General features: G+C 38.7%; 10 protein-coding genes across 10 annotated transcripts; 5 read left to right on the forward strand and 5 right to left on the reverse strand.

Moving 5' to 3' along the window:
* Nucleotides 1-20: 20 nt before the first annotated feature.
* On the reverse strand, nucleotides 21-200 carry ATP18 (F1F0 ATP synthase subunit i; the record flags this gene model as incomplete). The annotated part of the gene is made up of 1 exon (XM_033912345.1): nucleotides 21-200. The coding sequence occupies one exon, from the start codon at nucleotides 198-200 to the stop codon at nucleotides 21-23; it is 180 nt and encodes a 59-aa protein (XP_033768236.1).
* A 615-nt stretch (nucleotides 201-815) lies between these two features.
* TDA9 (Tda9p) lies at nucleotides 816-4,568 on the forward strand (the record flags this gene model as incomplete). Its single annotated transcript, XM_033912346.1, has 1 exon — nucleotides 816-4,568. One exon carries the CDS (start codon nucleotides 816-818, stop codon nucleotides 4,566-4,568), a length of 3,753 nt encoding a protein of 1,250 aa, XP_033768237.1.
* A 274-nt stretch (nucleotides 4,569-4,842) lies between these two features.
* DUS1 (tRNA dihydrouridine synthase) lies at nucleotides 4,843-6,114 on the forward strand (the record flags this gene model as incomplete). Its single annotated transcript, XM_033912347.1, has 1 exon — nucleotides 4,843-6,114. One exon carries the CDS (start codon nucleotides 4,843-4,845, stop codon nucleotides 6,112-6,114), a length of 1,272 nt encoding a protein of 423 aa, XP_033768238.1.
* Nucleotides 6,115-6,295: 181 nt separating this feature from the next.
* On the forward strand, nucleotides 6,296-6,901 carry CFF1 (Cff1p; the record flags this gene model as incomplete). Its single annotated transcript, XM_033912348.1, has 1 exon — nucleotides 6,296-6,901. The coding sequence occupies one exon, from the start codon at nucleotides 6,296-6,298 to the stop codon at nucleotides 6,899-6,901; it is 606 nt and encodes a 201-aa protein (XP_033768239.1).
* Nucleotides 6,902-7,061: 160 nt separating this feature from the next.
* Nucleotides 7,062-7,610, forward strand: CPR3 (peptidylprolyl isomerase CPR3; the record flags this gene model as incomplete). Its single annotated transcript, XM_033912349.1, has 1 exon — nucleotides 7,062-7,610. The coding sequence occupies one exon, from the start codon at nucleotides 7,062-7,064 to the stop codon at nucleotides 7,608-7,610; it is 549 nt and encodes a 182-aa protein (XP_033768240.1).
* Nucleotides 7,611-7,920: 310 nt separating this feature from the next.
* On the forward strand, nucleotides 7,921-8,400 carry BET5 (TRAPP subunit BET5; the record flags this gene model as incomplete). The annotated part of the gene is made up of 1 exon (XM_033912350.1): nucleotides 7,921-8,400. One exon carries the CDS (start codon nucleotides 7,921-7,923, stop codon nucleotides 8,398-8,400), a length of 480 nt encoding a protein of 159 aa, XP_033768241.1.
* Nucleotides 8,401-8,564: 164 nt separating this feature from the next.
* Nucleotides 8,565-11,399, reverse strand: WAR1 (War1p; the record flags this gene model as incomplete). Its single annotated transcript, XM_033912351.1, has 1 exon — nucleotides 8,565-11,399. One exon carries the CDS (start codon nucleotides 11,397-11,399, stop codon nucleotides 8,565-8,567), a length of 2,835 nt encoding a protein of 944 aa, XP_033768242.1.
* Nucleotides 11,400-11,788: 389 nt separating this feature from the next.
* HMG1 (hydroxymethylglutaryl-CoA reductase (NADPH) HMG1) lies at nucleotides 11,789-14,956 on the reverse strand (the record flags this gene model as incomplete). Its single annotated transcript, XM_033912352.1, has 1 exon — nucleotides 11,789-14,956. The coding sequence occupies one exon, from the start codon at nucleotides 14,954-14,956 to the stop codon at nucleotides 11,789-11,791; it is 3,168 nt and encodes a 1,055-aa protein (XP_033768243.1).
* A 1,177-nt stretch (nucleotides 14,957-16,133) lies between these two features.
* On the reverse strand, nucleotides 16,134-17,363 carry FPR3 (peptidylprolyl isomerase FPR3; the record flags this gene model as incomplete). Its single annotated transcript, XM_033912353.1, has 1 exon — nucleotides 16,134-17,363. The coding sequence occupies one exon, from the start codon at nucleotides 17,361-17,363 to the stop codon at nucleotides 16,134-16,136; it is 1,230 nt and encodes a 409-aa protein (XP_033768244.1).
* A 2,016-nt stretch (nucleotides 17,364-19,379) lies between these two features.
* RPL6A (60S ribosomal protein eL6) lies at nucleotides 19,380-20,328 on the reverse strand (the record flags this gene model as incomplete). The annotated part of the gene is made up of 2 exons (XM_033912354.1): nucleotides 19,380-19,895; nucleotides 20,314-20,328. The coding sequence occupies 2 exons, from the start codon at nucleotides 20,326-20,328 to the stop codon at nucleotides 19,380-19,382; spliced, it is 531 nt and encodes a 176-aa protein (XP_033768245.1).
* Nucleotides 20,329-20,431: the final 103 nt, after the last annotated feature.

Below are 20,431 nucleotides of genomic sequence, written 5' to 3' on the forward strand. Positions count from 1 at the left end.
TGTGTTTGCCCTAGCATCATTCAATCAACTTCCACGAACTTCCCGCCCTTTGCAAATCTGGGATTTCTTGGATCATTGATAAACTCCTTCGTGTTAGAGGAAAGATCAGCAGCTTTACTCATACCATAATACACGGCAGCGCCAGCCACAAAGAAGGGCCAGTACACTTTAAGAACAGGGGTAGGAAATCTTTTCAACATGGCAATACAATACAATCAATCGATCAGTCGGCGAATGTCTAACTAACGCTATCTGAATTGAAATGCTCTTAACATGTCTCAGCTGATTGTTCCTTATATCTTCTCATAGGCGTTTTTAAACCCTCGGAGATTTATCCGCGTAAAGCCGCATCGTCTGACCTTATTGGGTCGTGAAGAGTGATACATGCTTTATTGTAAGTTTTTTGAGTAAGGTGTTGATCAAGAGCCTTTCGTTCTATCATTGCACGATCAAATACACTGAAATAATATTGCTATACATTGAATTGGTCGCTTTAGGTACTTTTGATTGTGTTGTTAGAACAAATAATGCTTCCCGTGATTGCAGAGATTGTTATCATCCGGGTGACCTGTTCGTTCATAGTGGCTTGATCTTTTTTTCGCTGAAAAACCCGTAGATTAAAGCAATGATGAATGGATAAACGCCATTGTTCGCCCTCAATAAAGTGGTCGTATTGGGATATTCTGGTTATACTGGTTGTTAAGTCGACTGTTGGAAAATACCACGGATACCCTGGGTAAAATAAAAGCCCAGTCGTCTTCTGTTCCATTAGCAGCGAATATTTCAGCTTCTCATAATTGCACGTTGCATCTGCCATGTCATCGGAAGAATTCAAAGGACTTCCAATCAAACGAGATATTTCTTCCACTATTCATACTGACAGACCTCCTGCATTATCTGCCCCTCCATGCGTTGGTTCTACTGGAAATGATAAGATACAAGTGCTGCCGATTCCCAAGAAATCTAGGACCATCAAGACCGATAAACCAAGGCCTTTCCTGTGTCACATCTGTACAAGAGGGTTCGTGAGACAAGAGCATTTAAAACGACATCAAAGAGCGCATACCAACGAGAAACCCTTTCTCTGTGTCTTTTGCGGAAGATGTTTTGCGAGAAGGGATCTGGTCTTGCGGCATCAACATAAACTACATTCAGCACTGGTTTCCAAAGAATCCATAAATTCCAAAGATAAAACTGAAATAGACGCTATCAACGATAAAAATATAATCCAGATCCAAGGCAATAAGCAAACAATTTTACCGACGCCAAGCAATCCTTTAGCGAAGACGGCAGCACAGTTAAAAAAGGCTGCCAAAGAGAAAAAAAACGGGAAGCAAGGCAAATTAGATATGAGTCCCTCATACAGTACCAATAGCCGTAGTGCAGACATTTCTTCCTCGGTGGGGAACTCATCAACGCCTACCGTAATTGAAGAGGCAAACCCATCTTCGCATTTTCCCCCTCCAGATACAAATATTCCGACAAAATCTAAGAGGCATGCATCATTTTCAGCATCAAGCGCATTCACATATAGTTCAGATAACTTCCAAAAGCTCCACCAACAAACGAAATCAGACTTCGATGAGCTACAGGAAAGTGTTCCTCACCAGGTCGGCTTTTCTACACCCCAGTTAACGGCACAACAACTTATAGAAAACGCTATTGAATCTGGTGTTGTAGATTTGGAAACCTTGGATTTGCCGCCTTTTTTATCATTAGATGGCTTACCGCCTGCGAGCTCAAGTGCGGCTGTAGCAGCATCCGAACAAATAGATATCTATCCTTCTTCTGCGACGGACACTATCTCAGGCACTAATACCACTCCAAATCAAGCAGCAACAGCCCCTCCTTCTCAATTACCCATAGGAAGGGAAAGCAGCTCTTTGTTTTTGGCAAACACTCCCTATTTATCTGATTTTTTGACAATGGGCTCTTCCTACGGTGGTTCTGGAGGTTTTGTCAAATCTATTACTGCTGATCCTAGTTTGGATTATTTCAACTATAAGAACCATCCTCATTCAGATATAAGGCACAACAATAGTTCCAGTAGTATCAATAATAACGCTAATAAAAATAACAATGACCCAATTGAAAAATCTCAAAACAATAATAACGCAATCGATGAAGCTATTGACGACACTGATATCCACGCTCACCACGCGGATGCTCATGATGACTCCTTCATAGAAAGTGAAGAGTGGCTCTCCAAGTTTATTATGGACTCTCAGATTGATAATGATTTAAAACTAAATATAAGCCATTTTAACGATATAGGGTTTAACAATTTGCACTCTCAAAATCCTACGACCCATTCAGAACCAAGAAATATGTATAATGAAAACAGAGACATACACCGATCTTCCAATACGTTCCATTCCGTATCGGAAAATATCTCTCCAAGAGAACAATTTTCCCTGTTTAAAGCTAAACCAAACAAGGCCATTTCAAAATTTCTGTCTGACGAGAAAATTCCCTCCACAGCGTCACCTTCTTCGTCTGCTTCGCCAGTTCAGTTTGGTAAAAAAAATGTTGATATCAACGAATTTTTATTAGACGAGTCCGTTTCTAACTTATTCACTACTAGACAAATTGATTTATTCAAGAAAAATGTGAACCTATATTCACCATTACTTCAAAATCAAAATGCAGTGTCACCTACAAATTCGACACCATCATTAAGCACACGGACTGTAGTGACAAAAATAAAGCCAGGGTGGATGGACTCCTCCGAAAAATTGGCTTTCTTTACAGAAAAGTTAAGAAATTTGATTATTAAAGAAAACAATCTAAAGTCTAATTTGTTCCCCACTGTTGACGAGCTGAATCATTATGTCAATTTATATCAAGTGGAATTTCATAAGTACTTTCCCTTCATTCATTTATATTCAATTATACCATCAGGTGAAAATTATCCTTTAGTGATATCCATAAGTATGATTGGTGCCCTTTACGGATTCCACTCCACACACGCGCTACTATTGTCCAAAATAGCAAGGAAGAGGGTGAGAATATTTCTAGAAAGCACTCGAAGCAGTCACGACAAGACACCAATTTGGCTAATGCAATCTTTAGTCTTACTAACGTTTACCAGTATTTTCTCCAATGATATGAATGCTTTTAGAACTGTGAATACCCAAATAATAATTTTGGTTCAATTAATTAAAATCGCAAAGTTGAACTTCCCGTTAGAAAACTTCATCAAGCCACCGATCGAAAGTGACCATGTTTTGGAATATCAAGATAACCCCACTGTTTTGAACCAATTTAAAGCTCAATATAATACCCGGGAACAAATGAACAGAAATTTTAAATATTTTATCTTAGCTCAATCAAGAATAAGAATATGCCACATTGTCCTCCTGATTTCTAACCTCTTCAAATCTTTAGTGGATTTCGATTGCTGTTTCCATTCCATTGATTTGAAATGTGGTGTTCCCTGTTACAACGAGGTGTTGTTCTTTTGCGAAAATTCGAAAGTTTGGAATGAGAACTTGACAAGATTCAATGTCGTTTTGGATTCCAAGTTTTCGCTAATTGAAGTTTCCAATGGTGAATCAAACTACGAGAAGTGCTTAATGTATTTATCAAACGGTAATCCCTATCTTTATAAAAACGCTAAGGTTTCATTCAAGACTTTGCTATCTTTACTGATCTCTATTCATGAAAAGATAAACATTGAGAGAGATGCGTTGAAAGATAGTTACGAAGGTGATTTCCATGCGAAAAATGTTCAATGGAGGATGCATTCAAGGCCCTTGGTTGCTACAATGTTAAAACACTGGGAACTACTTTACATCAAGAATGGTGGGGTATTGGCCCTCAATGACGAAAACCTGCCGATAATAAATACGAATCCGTCATTTAGATTGATAATTCCCTTGTATTTCTTCGCAAAACTAAGGAAATGTCTTGATATAGCCCCAACACTAAGATGCATTTGGAACCAGGATTGGAACTCGATGAATAGCTCTTTAGAAAAAGTTTGTTATGAGTGGGAATCATTACGAGAAGCCACAGAGTACGCCGTGTCCGTTGTTACTTTTTGGATTGACACGGTAACTATAATGAAAGGGAAATCGACGCAAACTCCAATCTTCACTATTACTTGTATTTTTGTTTCGATCTTAGTCATAGCTGGGTATATGAGGAGATTAGAAGACTTTGCACAAAACCAAAATAGTGATAGTATGATTGGTAGTTTGAAAAGTAGTGACAGGATTTTGTGGCTAAAAGCTTTCAAAGCTTTGAAGAGAATCGAATCACATTTATCTGAAAGAGAATATAAACTACAAACATTTGCTGAGTTTTTGAGGGTTCCAGATAATGGAAGTCTAGATATCGAGAATTTGGATTCTTCTCTAATAGAAAAAACTTTGAATCCTCATGATGCTAGCAATGAAGCGCTAGATATAATCACGAGAACAAGATTATCATCGAGAACACTGTATTGCGGTGCTAGAATCCTTGGCGACACGCCAGTCTGGCCTGTATCTTTATTGTTTGCTCATGCCTTACAATCTAGGGCTATTTACAATATTAATCACAGGAAATCAGTAAACAACGTATAGACTTTAGATAGATATTTCGCGCATCCGTATGTAACATTATAGTAGTTCTTTGGGTCAAATTGAAAAATTTCATTATCTTTTCTTTTTATTCTTGGGGCCGTGAAAATAAAAGAGAATCGATGAGTTAAGAGAATGAAATAAATAAAAAGCAGGTAAAGCGATCATTAAACTGTGCACACACACATATAGATTCCTAGCTCTCAAAGTGCTTTCATTTACACTATCTAGGTTTTTACAAGTCTGCAATAAGCTCAATAGAAAATACCAACTGCATATGACTGAATCTGCCTTGAGTAGCGCCAGTAACGCTCTGATGCAGAAACTAACAGGTCGACAACTTTTTGACAGGATTGGCCGTCCTACTAGAATTGTTGCACCAATGGTAGACCAATCCGAACTAGCATGGCGTATTCTGTCCAGAAGATATGGTGCAACCTTGGCGTACACTCCCATGTTGCATGCAAAATTATTTGCTACCTCTAAGAAATATAGAGAAGATAACTGGTCTTCCATAGATGGCTCTAGCGTAGATAGGCCGTTGATTGTACAATTCTGTGCTAATGATCCCGAGTATCTATTGGCAGCAGCTAGACTAGTGGAGGATAAGTGTGATGCCGTAGATTTGAATTTGGGATGTCCTCAAGGTATAGCTAAAAAGGGACACTATGGGTCATTTTTGATGGAAGAATGGGACCTAATACATAACCTAATCAACAACTTGCATAAAAATTTAAAAGTTCCAGTTACAGCAAAAATACGTATATTTGACGACCGTGAAAAGAGTTTAAACTATGCCAAAATGGTACTGGACGCTGGAGCTCAATTTCTTACAGTACATGGGAGAGTAAGAGAACAAAAAGGACAAAAGACTGGTTTAGCCAACTGGGAAACAATAAAATACCTAAGAGATAATTTACCCAAAGAAACTGTGTTTTTTGCCAACGGGAATATCCTGTATCCTGAAGATATTACACGTTGTATGGAACACATTGGCGCAGACGCAGTGATGAGTGCTGAGGGGAACCTATACAATCCTGGCGTTTTCAATGTAGGCCAAACTAAAGACAAGGACAAGGTATTTCCACGTGTAGATAAGATCATCAGAGAATATTTCCAGATCGTCAAAGAATGCCAAGAATCCAAAGCCTCCAAGACAGCAATGAAGTCACACTTTTTCAAAATTTTGAGGCCTTTCTTACCACATCACACCGACATCAGGTCAACGCTTGCGACCATGAATGCAAAAGCTACATGGGAAGAATGGGAAGAACAAATAGTGAAGCCTGTAGAAATAGTGGTGCAAGTAATATTCGAACAGCCAGATATCGAGATTAAGGATGAAATTATTATCGGCGAGAAGCAGTCATGGGGTGGATCATATAGAACTGTTCCATACTGGAGGTGCCAGCCATATTTTAGGCCTGTTAACGGTATCACCGGTGATAAAAGAGTTATGCAAGGCTTGACAGATGCAGACATAAACAAGAAACGTAAAGCTGATATGCCGCTAGAATCGGCCGACAAGAAGAAGGACATAAAGGCGTAGAATAATTGCACCTGGTAAATAACCTATGTACGTCTCTTTGCTCTTTCTATTCTGTACTTTAAATATAGTTTTTATGCATGTATATTATCAATTCACAGAAAATGTTCAGCTCCGTTTTTATAGGAAAACTCTCTCCTAACTTACACTCTCGTATTCCAACCAGAGTTCGCCACAGAGAAGCATGTCAGCCAATGTACAAGAAGCTGCAGACGCAGCCATAGAGCTAGCCAGTTTTGTTAAAGTTCCAGTGCCTGAACCACCAACTAGTTTGCAACAATTGATCAATGATTGGCAATTAATCAAGCACAGAGAAGGTGGGTATTTCAAGGAAACAGATAGATCTCCCTACACCATGGAATTGGAAAAACCGGAAAATGGAGGTTCAGGGAAGATTGAAACTGTAACAAGAAACCAATCCACGCTGATTTACTACTTGTTGACCCCCGACAGCCCAATTGGGAAATTTCACAAGAATATCAACAGGATCATACATATCTTACAAAGGGGTAAGGGTCAATACGTTCTAGTGTATCCTGATGGTCAAGTGAAATCATTTAAGGTTGGTTTTGACTATAAGAATGGAGAAGTCTCGCAATGGGTTGTCCCCGGAGGTGTGTTTAAGGCAAGTTTTCTTCTGCCAAACGAAGAATTTGACAACGGCTTCTTGATTAGTGAAGTAGTGGTACCTGGTTTTGATTTTGAGGATCACACCTTCATGAAAGGTGAAGATGAATTGAAACACCTTGTCGGACCCGAAAAGGCAGCTGAGTTAGCTTTCTTAGCTTAAACTTTTGCAGTTAGTTTATTTTCAGAATATCCAATAAGAATTATTTCAGTCCTTTCGCACCGCGATTATCAATAATAAAATACTCTATATTTTCTCATATTTAATTTGTAAAGGAACAAACACAAAGCCAAAAGCAAACAACCACAAAGGTCTGCTTACCATGTTTAAACGTTCCATCATTCAACAATCCCGCTTATTATCCAATTCTGTACCTAGATTGGGTAAGAAGGTGTTCTTCGACCCCGCCGTCAATGGAACCAAAATTGGCAGAATAGAATTTGAATTATATGATAATGTGGTTCCTAAAACTGCGGAAAATTTTAGAGCCTTGTGTACTGGCGAAAAGGGCTGGGGCTACAAAGGTGTGCCTTTCCACAGAATCATTCCCGACTTCATGATCCAAGGTGGTGACACTGATTTGACCAATGGTTTTGGGGGCAAATCCATTTACGGTTCCAAGTTCGCTGACGAAAACTTTGTCAAAAAGCATGACAAAGCTGGCCTACTATCCATGGCAAATGCCGGACCAAACACCAACGGGTCTCAGTTCTTCATCACCACTGTGCCTTGTCCATGGTTAGATGGAAAGCACGTTGTCTTTGGTGAAGTAACCAAAGGTATGGACATTGTCAAGACAATCGAATCATACGGTACTGCTTCTGGTAAACCAAGAGCTGAAATCGTTGTCGAGGAAGCCGGGGAGTTATGAACGGTGAGATGAAGCTAAAGCCGTCCATGTTTCTAGCATATATGGTACGTGTATCTCTATGTCTACGAATTATATCTGTTAATAGTGTTTAATTTTATATAGGCCCGCTGGCTCATGAAAAATTCCACCCACTCTTGTTTTAGCTTACCTGGATCAGACTCTCGTCCTTCACTATTGACCAATGTTGGCGAATTTCCGAATCTTATTTTCGACAATTGAGTTCCAACATACGTTACAGAAAAAAATACAAAAAAGTGCAGCACTATCATAAGATAATCTGCGTCTGACATAAATCATAAATCAGTGGGGCATGGGGATATATTCATTTTGGATCTTTGATAGGCATTGTAACTGTATATTTGATAGAGAATGGACATTGGCGTCCAATAGCGCAAGTGGTACAATAAATTCCAAACAGACTGAAGAAGATGCAAAGCTGCTGTACGGCATGATATTTTCATTACGCTCTATAACGCAGAAACTTTCCAAAGGCTCTGTTAAAAACGACATACGGAGTATATCTACAGGAAAGTATAGAGTTCACACGTATTGTACGGCTTCAGGGCTATGGTTTGTACTATTATCCGACTTCAAACAGCAGTCTTACACTCAAATTTTACAGTATATTTACAGTCATATTTATGTCAAATATGTGAGCAACAACTTATTGTCACCATATGATTTTGCTGAAAACGAAAGTGAAATGAGAGGTCAGGGGACAAGAAAGATCACCAATAGGAACTTTATATCCGTTCTTGAGTCATTTTTAGCACCAATGGTCAATCAGTGAGCGTGGAACATGAGCAGAAGAAAAACCAAAATAAATAGAAGAGATAAATTTCGTTCATCACTATATCTTTAAGGATAGATTAAGTAGTTTTACATATTTTTTTTAACTTCGTTTGTTAATACAAACTCGGATTTTGTTTGGGTCATAATTTTTGATTTGGGGGCTCAAATGTCATTCATAAAAAGGTCTGTCCAAAACTCATCATTTAATGAATTAACGCCCCATGCTAAGGAGTTAATATCCGTCAAATAATCGTTCAAGTTATCTACCGATGAACTAGGTGATGGTTTCATATTAGTTGAATCAGTGGAATTAGTCATACCATTTGAAATAAATGGTGGTGGCAATAGAGTTGACCCTACCAGGCCCTCTCGCTGTTCATGCGGTGACCCATTCATGTAAGAAGAGCTGTTGATATTCAAGTTCATGGCGGCAGTATCTTCACGAACTCTTGAATACACCGGCAACATTTCATCAGGCACTGTCGTTATGCTTTGGTTCGTATTATTGTCGATAAGTGGATGTTCTTCTTTTGGCATCTTTTGTTCCTCGGTTTCAGAGGCATTCATTGCCTTGGTACTCTCGTGGTCATTCCTTACTTCTTTTATGATTTGCTTTTCCTTTCGTTTCTCTCTCTCTGCATTATAGCGATCAGCAACATCAATAACCTTGTTTGCATAGGTTTGACAAAATAACGCAATAACGTACCTAAATTTGTAAAGAGAGTTATTGAATGGATATAGTTCAGATGTTTTTTCTAAAAGATTGTTTACCCTTATTACCAGGGCAATGGCATCATCCGTCAGTGGCATTAAATCATGAAATGAAGGTATAGCGACTACAGAGTAGCGTAGCTTTAACAAAAGCATACCAACAGTATATATGATCCTGGAGGTATGGAATAATGGTAAGGAGGTAATTAAAATTGGCTCCAGTTTGGAAAACTCCTCAAGGGCAGATTTACAGCAACGATAGCATTTGACAAAATCATCCATTATCTCTTTGGGCAATTCGACTTTTTCATTTACGGTATGCGACATTTCTCCGATGAATACTGCAAGTTTATACTGATATAAATAAGCTTCTACAGAGTAATAAAATGCGATCACTCTTGGTCTGTTTCTGTCAAGTTTTGTAAAAATTTCTTGCAATTGCTTATGGTATTTTTCCATCAGTTTATTAAGATATTTTTTAGTAAAAATAGGATCATCGAATTCATCATCATTTAGATCCCTCTCATGTAGGTGCGTGTGGATATTTTCTAAGACATGGTTCATTTTAGCAAACTGCACTAAGATGGGGTCGTTAGATGAGTCGAATAATAGTTTGTCGTTCTCATAATCTTGTGATTCTTTCGTCTCCTTAATTAAATCCTGGCAAGCCTTTTCAGTGACGTGACTCCAACGAGCTTGTATTGATTGGCGGAGGAAAATTGAAATGTTAAGTGCTGAAATATATACCAGTAAAGTTAAACTGGCGCCATTGCTGTAAAGCTCCAAAGGTGACTTAAACCTGTTTGGGTCCTCGTCGCTAAACATACCAAAGGATCTATTGACATAGGTAGGCCCCAAATCTCTAGTTAAACAGCAACAGATGTAATTAAATATATGATACCTTGTTTTACTTGACCATTCAAAAAAATTATACCACAAACACAAGGTAGACAGTGACTCGATGATTTCGATAGATTTATTGTTGGCCTTGAAAATCTGATTTGTGATTAAATTTAGTACAAAACTATCAAGCTTCATTATCGTTCCTCTGGTGGTTTGTTTGGGTGTTAATACAATTGAAACACATGACATAATGACAGAAAATAAAATGGGTTTCTTCTTTCTTAATTCATCTACACTAACGTTTTCTTCGACCCTTATGAATGGCAATTTTGACAGATATGAAATCTCGGTCTTGTAAAGATGTAATCGTAGCGTCGCTTCTTCATGGGATATGATTCCCACTGATACGGGATCTGCTATTGTCGGTAAGAACATGCTTCTTTCAACAAGGTCATTCCACTGTTTTGACCATGTATCAAGCTTCATCGAAATGTCTCTAATTTTACCTTTTTGAGAAATAATCAGTGATTGTAGCTGCTTTCTGAACGACCGTGTCATATGCCTAGAATATGATTTTTTTTGTCTTTTCACTTTGACGTTGTGTATTTGCTCATCACCCACAATATTAGGTCTAGGTTTGAGCAGCGCTTCGCTGTTGATGCTAGTAGGGACAGAAGAAATCGGTATGGGTGAGTTGTAGGTACTGTATATGACTGGCGCATCATTAACATTCGTACGTTCATTGTTAGATGCTAAGATTGTGGGATTTGTGGGGATACCACCATTCGATTTTGTAGAATCATTAGTGGTTATATCTCCTTTAGATGTGGTTTCGGGCTCCCTTACTCCGTATGAGGGCGGTTGGCTTAACGTTGACCAAAGGTCAGATAAACTTTGTTGAAGTCCAGGTAAAACTGTTCGAGAGTTTGGAACGTGTTTGGTATTCGCGTCGGAAGGGAAAATGGTGAGGTAAGACGTACCATCCTTCAAGCTTGATTCCTCAGAATCTGTTGGGACTTTGCTTTTGGTAGAGACATTTACCATTGGCGATTCAAAAGATGTAGGCGACCTTGACCTAGGTTTTCTCTTCCTTGTCCTCTTTGAAAGATCAAATTTGCATAGCTTTTTGTGTTTCAGACACCTACGGCAAGGTTTCCTATAAATATCATTAGCATCGGAAGGCTCGCATTTTTGCTTTAAAGAATGGCAGCATACACATGCAAATGAGTTTCTTTTGGTCTTCCCTTTTTCAGTAGTCTCTAGTTTTGTAGGATACGAAAGCCTGGGGTCATCTTCGGAGCATCCTTCTATAATAGTTTGCGTAGCCTTATCTATGCATGGGACATCGGCGTTCGATGAAGCAATTTTATTGTCGGTCTTTGAACTACTTTTGTTGATTTCTTTTCCAATGGCAGTGCCAGTTATTGCAATCTGCGTGTCCATGTTGTAATCCAACCCTTGAAGACCTTTCGGATCACAGTTAATTCTTACTAAATGTCAAAGTGCACTGTATGAAAAAATTGACTTTCCGCTTCATAGTTCCTACATTTATCGGATGGCGCGCATAACCAAAAAAGGAAGATTTTCACTCATAAAGGAAAGGAACTGCATGACTCAAGAGAAGCATGTGGTTCTTGAGTTTTTTTCGTTGAATTTTCCAGGAAGATTTAATACGAAATAGCAATTACAACAACTGAGTTGTTTCTTGCAGACGCGCTAACTTGAAGTATGGAAGAAACATGATGTACAAACTATATAGTAAATATATCTACGTTATTCATGGTGCTGTTGTCTTTCTTTTTCAAGAGAATCTCAATGGCGAATGACTAAGTTTAGGATTTAATGCAGGTGACGGACCCATCTTTCAAACGATTGATATCAGTGGCGTCCAAATTATTTGGTTTCGTTGGTTCGGCAGGTTTCCTGTTGTGGGCCATATGACTTTGAACCAAATGGCCGGCTGCCAGGGCAGCACATAAGGATAATTCACCCGCCAAGACGGCGCAGGCAACTATTCTTGCTAATTGACGAGCATTGGTGCCAGGAGCGGTAGCATGTGGGCCTCTTACACCCAATAGATCTAACATGGCACCTTGTGGTTCTAAAACAGTACCACCACCAATGGTGCCTACTTCGATGGATGGCATGGATACGGAAATTCTTAAATCACCATCCACTTCTTTCATCAATGTTATACAGTTGGAACTCTCAACGTTTTGTGCAGGATCTTGTCCTAATGCCAAGAAAACAGCCGTCACTAAGTTAGCTGCATGTGCGTTAAATCCACCAACAGACCCAGCCATCGCAGATCCAACCAAGTTCTTAGCAATGTTCAACTCAACTAGTGCGGATACATCACTCTTCAACACTTTTCTGACAACATCACCAGGAATAGTAGCTTCTGCGACGACACTCTTACCACGACCTTCGATCCAGTTGATCGCAGCTGGTTTTTTATCGGTACAGTAGTTACCGGAAACGGAAACGACTTCCATATCTTCCCAGCCGTACTCTTCTACCATTTGCTTTAAAGAGTACTCGACACCTTTAGAAATCATATTCATACCCATGGCATCACCGGTAGTTGTTCTAAATCTCATGAAAAGCAAATCGCCCGCTAGACAAGTTTGAATATGCTGTAAACGTGCAAATCTTGATGTAGAGTTAAAAGCTTTCTTAATTGCGTTTTGCCCCTCTTCTGAGTCTAGCCATATCTTGCAAGCACCGGATCTCTTTAAAGTAGGGAAACGGACTACTGGACCCCTTGTCATACCATCCTTAGTTAACACAGTTGTTGCACCACCGCCAGCATTGATTGCCTTACAGCCACGCATAGCAGAAGCTACCAAACAACCTTCTGTAGTTGCCATTGGTATGTGATAAGATGTACCATCGATGACCAAGGGGCCTATAACACCAACAGGTAATGGCATATAACCTATAACATTTTCACAACAAGCGCCAAATACACGATCATAATCATAGTTTTTATATGGTAAACGATCGGACGCCAACACAGGAGCTTCTGCCAAAATGGAAAGAGCTTTCCTACGTACTGCAACAGCCCTAGTAGTATCGCCTAATTTTTTCTCCAAAGCGTATAAAGGTAACTTACCGTGAATAACCAAGGCAGCGACTTCTTTGTTCTTCAATTGTTTTGTATTTCCACTGCTCAATAATGCTTCTATTTCTTCCAAAGGACGGATTTTCTTATCCAAGCTTTCGATATCACGGGAATCATCTTCCTCACTAGACGACGAAGTTGCAGATGAATTTGGTTGCACAGACGATGAACTTTTTACTTTCGATCCGGAAATGACTGCTTTATTGGTTAAAACAGGTGTAGTAGCTTTTGGTACGGGAGCGGCAGATGATTTTTTCTTGGTGAACTCGGTTTTCACCAATTGATCTGCGGTATAACTGGTATGGATTCTAGCAGCATTCAATAAATAAACATTGATGACAGCACTGCATACTAAGGCGAAAAGAACCAATTTACTGACGAATCTATCACGAATAGCAACACTAACATTACGAAGTAGTAGAAGAATCATGTCTTCAATGCGTTGGTAAGATTTAATAGGTTTGTAATATAATAATGGGGTGACACTAACAATAGCTTGCTCTTTGAAATTTTCAGAGGCATTTGAAGTAATGAAATCCGGTAAAGAAACACGTTCCTTATCGAAGTATAGTGAATTGAAAGCATCATTGACCCAATTTGCACCAAAGTTGTAGAAGTTGATGAAGACAAATAGCAGTATGACGGAGAGTTTCATGATAATCACTACCACGCTGAGATTTAGGAAAGAAGATACGGATTTCTTTTCTGCTTTGGAAATAATTCTTGCTGTAGATGGAACAACACCATCTTCTTCTAATGTTTGTTTGATAATAGTGGATCTGTGGATAACGCTCATTTCCAGTCTAAGAGCTAAGATAGCAGAGTAAAAGGTAGGTGTTAAAATCAATTCAAAAATTAGGATGAATGCTGACAATATGCAAAAGTTTGTCAAAGTCTTCAATTGATGAGCATACATAGAGCAACCAATGAAGGCAAAAATACAAAGCAAATGGTCTTGAATTAACCGGCCACCCTCCTCGCTCACAGATTCAAACACGATTTCATCGGTAGTAATCCTTTTAGATAAACCAACTCTTTCAAATTTCTCCAAAGCATACTGGGCGATCTTGATTTTGTGCTTGAAACCAACAACGACCACAATGAATGGTAAACCTTCAAAAAGAGTTAATGCAGACACTTCTTTACCCAAGATACATTGGGTAACATACAATGCTAAGAAAAGTGATGATGCTGAATTGACCACTGTGGAGGCGCTTAACCAATAATTGGACCCAGTTTTTCTCATGTCATTGAAGAGGCCGAATATAGTGTAGAACATCATTAGGTAGGCAGTAACGATAATGAGAACATCAAACGGGTCCGCCTGGATTACGTTTTCTGAAAATACATCATAGAGAGAATATGCTAATGTCTTTACGTCGAAAAGACTTTTTCTGTCATTTCTTAATCTCCATTTTGTTCCATCAATGGAAGAAACCTCTTTGGAAACATTAAGATCTTCTTGCAAAATATACTTTGTATTGTCCTTTTTGAAAACGGTATTGGGCAGTTCTGGAATGGACGCAGTTTCATTGGGACTATTGAAATTTAGGTTTAATAGATAATAATGGTGAGGAGCTGGCAATTCACTAGCTTCATGTGCGGTGATTGATACCCAGCCATCTAGAGATGAATCTCTGTAGTAGTGAGAACATTCTTGAAATAGAGTGTTGGAGTCCTTGTTTGGAGCAGTTTCAAAGACACTATTTGAATCTAGTTGCCAACCATTGAAGTAATGCTGAATAACTGATAGATAAGCAAATGCGCATATGATCAAAGAAAAAAGTATTATATGAATTGGACGTTTGGCTGAAAATCTTGAAACATAGGCAATTGGTTTCGCCATCTGTTTCAGTCCCTTGAATAGCAGCGGCATGCTTGTGGAATGTATTTATCTAATCTGTATCAATAATCAAACAACGATGCACTATGTGTCAGCCCTTAGTCTCTTCCTGACGAAAATTGAGTAGGGACTACAAAAAAAATAACTTAATAAAAATTAGAAAACCGAAGATGAATATTGCTCTTTCAAGTTGTCTTTTTTAAAGGAATGCCTTTGAAAATTCGATCTTTTAAACTTTCAAAAACCTTTGCCTGGATTTATCGAACAACAGCATTCCACAGCCGAAAAGATACAGGAAAAATGAGTAAGAAACCGATGAATTGTTTTCCAAGGTATCATCCAGCGATAATAATAGGTAAACTAGAGATCCCATACCTAGTACGGGCCTTTCTCTTGGAAGTTGTATAGAGTTTTAAACGAGCGGGCGTAGAGTCTCGCACTACGTTTTCTTCGCACTACGCTGAGGCCCTCTAACTCTTCTCCAGAAGGCTTTTCTTTCCCTTAGTCCACCCGATAAAAATGGGGCCCTTTGAAATGCCGTTTTGTAACTTGTTTTCTCGGACTTAAAGCATGTGCTCACCACATTACTATCACCCGAATGAAGAGCCAACGCCACTTTGGTGGATAATAAGTCATGGTGATGGGCGAATAATCGGGGTAAAGGGGATTGGGAGAGAACGGCTGGAATCCATCTACGAGCAGCGTTTAACGGTTCTAATTTCCAGTCACAAGGATGGTCAACGAGAATTTCATTTCTAATGTTCCCTAATGTATATGCGGTCCAGCTACTGGTAAACTGGGAAGCGATGTTTACCCTTTCTGGCGGCTATCACCCACAATCAACTTGCTTTTCACTTTACCAACATTAAGCTAAAAACTGGAAGCTAGGATTGCAATTGCGGCTTCCGTAATGGTGTAATCTAACTCTAAAGCCATAGATTTCTACTGCTTTGAAGTTTTCTGTATCTTTTCTGACAGTCAACAAGTAAGATAGGAATAGAAGGAGGAAAACGTTTTTTTTTTTGCCGCTACATATTTCTATACATAATACAGCTTCTATACTATATCATCTGCCGAGAAAAGTGAAAAGAAAATATACAAAGAGCAACGAGAACCAAAAAGATATAGAATGTTTTTGGACTTACATACAGAAGGTAACAATATTATATAAAATATAATATATAAAGATTTGTCTGAATGAACGTGCGTACTAGTTTTTCATAGAAACCAATTTAACATCGAATGTCAGTTCGGAATTGGCAGGAATACCTGGCAAGGCTTGCTTCCCGTAGGCATATGGAGCTGGAATTACGATTCTACGTTCGCCGCCAACACACATACCGGCAACACCAATGTCCCAGCCTTTGATAACTTCACCACGGCCAAGTTTGAATGCAAATGGTTTTCCGCTGGTATTCTTGTCGAAGACTTTACCGTTCTTCAACTTACCAATGTATCTCATGCCTACTCTGGCACCTCTCTTAGCTTGTGGGCCATCGCCGATAGTACGGTCTTCGATTACTATACCACCTTCTAAAACCTTGGTCTTTGGTTTATGTTTCTCTTGTTCCTTTTTGCTTTTGGGCTTTGTTGGACCTTCCTCCAGGTTTTTCTTGAACTCCACCTTCTTTACTTTTTTAGCCTTCTTTTCCTCTTCTTTCTCGTCGTGCTTTCTCTTTTTTTCCTTTTTGTTTTTTTTAGGTTCTGGTTTAACTTCTTTTTTTTCCTCCACCTCCTCCTTTTCTTCTTCTTCTTCATCTTCTCCATTTTCTTCTTCTTGGACTTCTTCGATACGAACTTCTTCTTCCTCTTCGTCATCCAAGTCGTCCATGTCATCGCCAAAAATTTCGTCCTCATCTGGTGTCAAGTCGTAGTCTTCACTGTCGTAAATGTCAGCGTCTTCGTCCTCGTCTTCACCTTCAACTCCCATTGGAGTATCAAATGGATGTTTGACATAGTTACCGCTCAAGGAGATAGCGTAAGAACCAGTGACAATGAACTGGACTTCTTCTTCTGGAGCAATGGTCAAGTCTAAAGACTGTTGGTATTGGCCTTCCGGAGATAAAGTCAAAAGGACAGATTCTTGGAACTCGTCGTCTTCGTCGTCATGTTCTTCTTCATCGCCATCACTTTCACTTTCAACCTTCTTGCTTTTACTTTTCTTCCTCTTCTCGGTCTTTTCATCATCTTCTTCTTCAGAGGATTCTTCGTCTATTTCGTCTTCATCAAAATCACCACCTAAGAAATCATCATCCTCAAAATCTGGGTTCCTTTTGATGATTCTTAAAGTCGATGGCTTGTTCTCTTCGTCAATGGCTTCCGGGTTCAAAGCAGCCATTGTGATACGGATGGTGATGGGCATCGTTACGTCGATTGCTGGAACCGGGGTGTAAGGTTCAACATTCAAACTGTAGGTAGCTAATGGTAGCATGACAGACATATTGGGCTGGTTGGGCTGGTTGGATGCTTGCTTTCAGTATGTATGAACTTTCACGCAATACGTATTATATAAAAACGTGTTAGTATGCTCTTTTCTTCAAATTAAAATTTTTATCTTCAGTTTGGAAGTTTGCCGTCTGAAAAATGGCGGCAGTCCGTGGAGGGCTGAAAAATATAACAGCGAGCTGTTTCTAATGAGCTTAAATCGATAGAACATGTAGGAAGTATGTATCATAAGCTTTGTTGGGTTCAGAGTTATTGTGCAAGTTTTCAATATATAGATATATGAAGAAACCAGATTTTGGGTGAGGATAGGGGAAGCAATTTATTTGAAAAAAGAGGACATATGTTTAATGTATATGACACAATTGCATATATTTCTCATAATATTACGGACAGGTAATAGTATCATACCTAAATCATCGATGACAGATTACTTCTAAAAAATCTCAGCTGTGAGATGGCTTTCTTTTAAGCATTTTGTCGCATTTTACACAATATATTGAGTAACATACCGATGAATGAAGCTCAGCAAATGTGTTGGTATATCGAGCAAAATTGAGCAATAGCACTCAATAATTAACATTTGCAATGCACCTCAATTAAACTGTTTTCGCCCAAATAATGGCACGAACATTTTGTTCTCTAAAGCACTATTTTGAAATCGAAGAAATATTCGGAATGAAGTGTAGAGGCGGTTTGTGACGAAATGTTCTTGGTATAACACACTTTATGATTCAGAAAATATGCCATTCTCCTCCTTATTTGTGTTGTCCTTATTCCGAATGATTGTAAGATTTTTAATTTCTTCAATGCTTAACTGTCTGTTTGGAAAGTGAAGTTAAATAACGGTTATGGTATTTTATTTATGCTTGTAATTCTGCGTTGGTGGATATTGTGTCGTTGATATTATTGTGGTTTTAAAATACCCACAAGGTTAATATGTTTGCATTATTTTTCTTTTGGGTCCTTCTTTGGATTGATTCTTAGCTGCTTTAAATAGTGAAGACTTTTTTATGAGGCCATTTGCGGCGAAAGTGTCTCACTAGCTGTCTTTCTTTCAAAATTTGACAATATAGCAGTTCAATGAAGGCCATTATCCAAATTCCAAAGGTGCAATAAAAATAATACAGAGTCGAAGGATAACTTGGTCGATTTCCAATGTCTAAACATTTAACCAGGAGAACTTCACTGTCAGTGGATGAAAAACAACATCTGCTTCTGTCCCTCAGCGTGAGGATTACACGCTTTCCGTAGGCCCTGTTGATAAATGTGGTGAAGTTGTGACAAATGCTTGCAGGATGCTTTTACACTTACCGGTTACATTTTCCGAATTGCATAGGGCGCCAAGTTCCTAAACATAGTAAACAGTGCACCTTTTTTAAATGGTTGCACGTCAATGGCATTGAGAGATTGATATCTGAAATCCCTTCGGTATTGATATAGTTCGTTTGTGTTCTAGCAGTGCCTTTTCTCTTCTTGAATTTTGTTTTTGCCTGTGTCCTTTTTTCTAGTCTCAATTTCTTATCTTTGTTCTATTCCTGTTGCTATTCCATTGCTCTCTTTTCTGTGCGCAGGTCTTGCTATTGCACAACGTTGGAAATCATTTATTTCTTGCTTAAGGACCTTCGTTGTATCCCACATGTCACCTAAAAGGACAATATAACATGAGGTGTGCCGTTCTCTTGTACCATCGAATCGAGTATAACATCACGAGAGTATATGGGAGAGCGGCATCTTGGTTCAATATTTTTTATCTTTATAAGACATCTAAGTGTTATGCCTGAGTATAGGAGACTAAGGCAGTCTATATTATAAACGAAAGATCAAAAGAAGTTGAAATAATAAAGTATTCTCTTCGCTATCTACGCCATTCCTCTGCATGATTGCTGAAATAAAAACACAACAATGCAAATGAAAAAATAACAATCAATACAAATGCACTTATGAAACTGTAGCTAAATTATAATTTTACCTGCATATATATTATTATAGAAGTTCGTTAAAATAATTATATTTAAAATTTCAACATGTGTGGCTTGTCACCGTTCTTCAAAGAGAAAGAAGCAGACAAGTATTGCTTCAATAATGGAGTCTTCTTGATTTCAGCCAACAAAGCCTTGTCAACAACTTTTTGGTCTTCAACACGTTCAGCCTTGATTTCCTTGTTTTGTTGTTCTGGGAACAAGTTAGCTTCCTTCTTTTCCTTCTTAGTCAATTTTTCCTTGGCAAAGTATTCGACGTTGAATTTTTCAACGTTGACACCTTCGACGGAAACCTTAGTAGAGGTAGCAATGACGTAACGGGCATTGACTCTTCTCAATGGAACACCATTGACCTTGAATGGACCAGAAATCAACAAAGTGTTGTCTTCTAGATGCTTCAAGTAAACAACTCTCTTACCTCTGAAACGACCAGCTAGTAAGATCAAGACGGTACCTGGAACTAGAGAGGCACGCAACTTTTGTGGGCGAGCAGCCTTTCTGGTCTTCTTTAGAGCAGCGACGTCTTCGGATGGATACCACTTTGGAGCCTAAATCGAAAAAAAAATATCGAACGACTTATGTTAGTATTCTTGATATGCGAATTTTTTTTTGATAAATTTTTATCGGGAGAGATTGCCTAGCAGTTTAAAACTGTAAAATGTGGACTTTTACTGGCAATTAAATAATTATGGGCTAGAATCGATATACGGCTGTTTACCTTGGTTGCTTCGCTTACCTTCTCACCAATAATATTAATATTTGGTTAAGTTATACTGTCTAATCATCTATTTCTGCTGTATAGTGCCTTTTCAGTCTTTCTTATATCATTTTGCTTGGCATTCTGTTTCCATTGCTTGTTGTAAAGATATTTCTGAGATTGATGCTATCATATAAAATTTCAAACTCCTATGCTTCTGTGAACGTAAATTGATATCTCCCCCTCAAAATCAACACCTAGGAACATACTTTTTGGGCACTCATTTCGTTGGATGGCTATTACTTTGTTGTTTCGGCTAATGTAAAACTAATATTCAACCTTTAATGAGCGGTACATTTAATTAATCATGTAACCCTTCCATTCGAT

The sequence above is a fragment of the Saccharomyces paradoxus genome, chromosome XIII (genome assembly GCF_002079055.1).
Source record: "Saccharomyces paradoxus chromosome XIII, complete sequence".
Lineage (NCBI taxonomy): Eukaryota > Fungi > Ascomycota > Saccharomycetes > Saccharomycetales > Saccharomycetaceae > Saccharomyces > Saccharomyces paradoxus.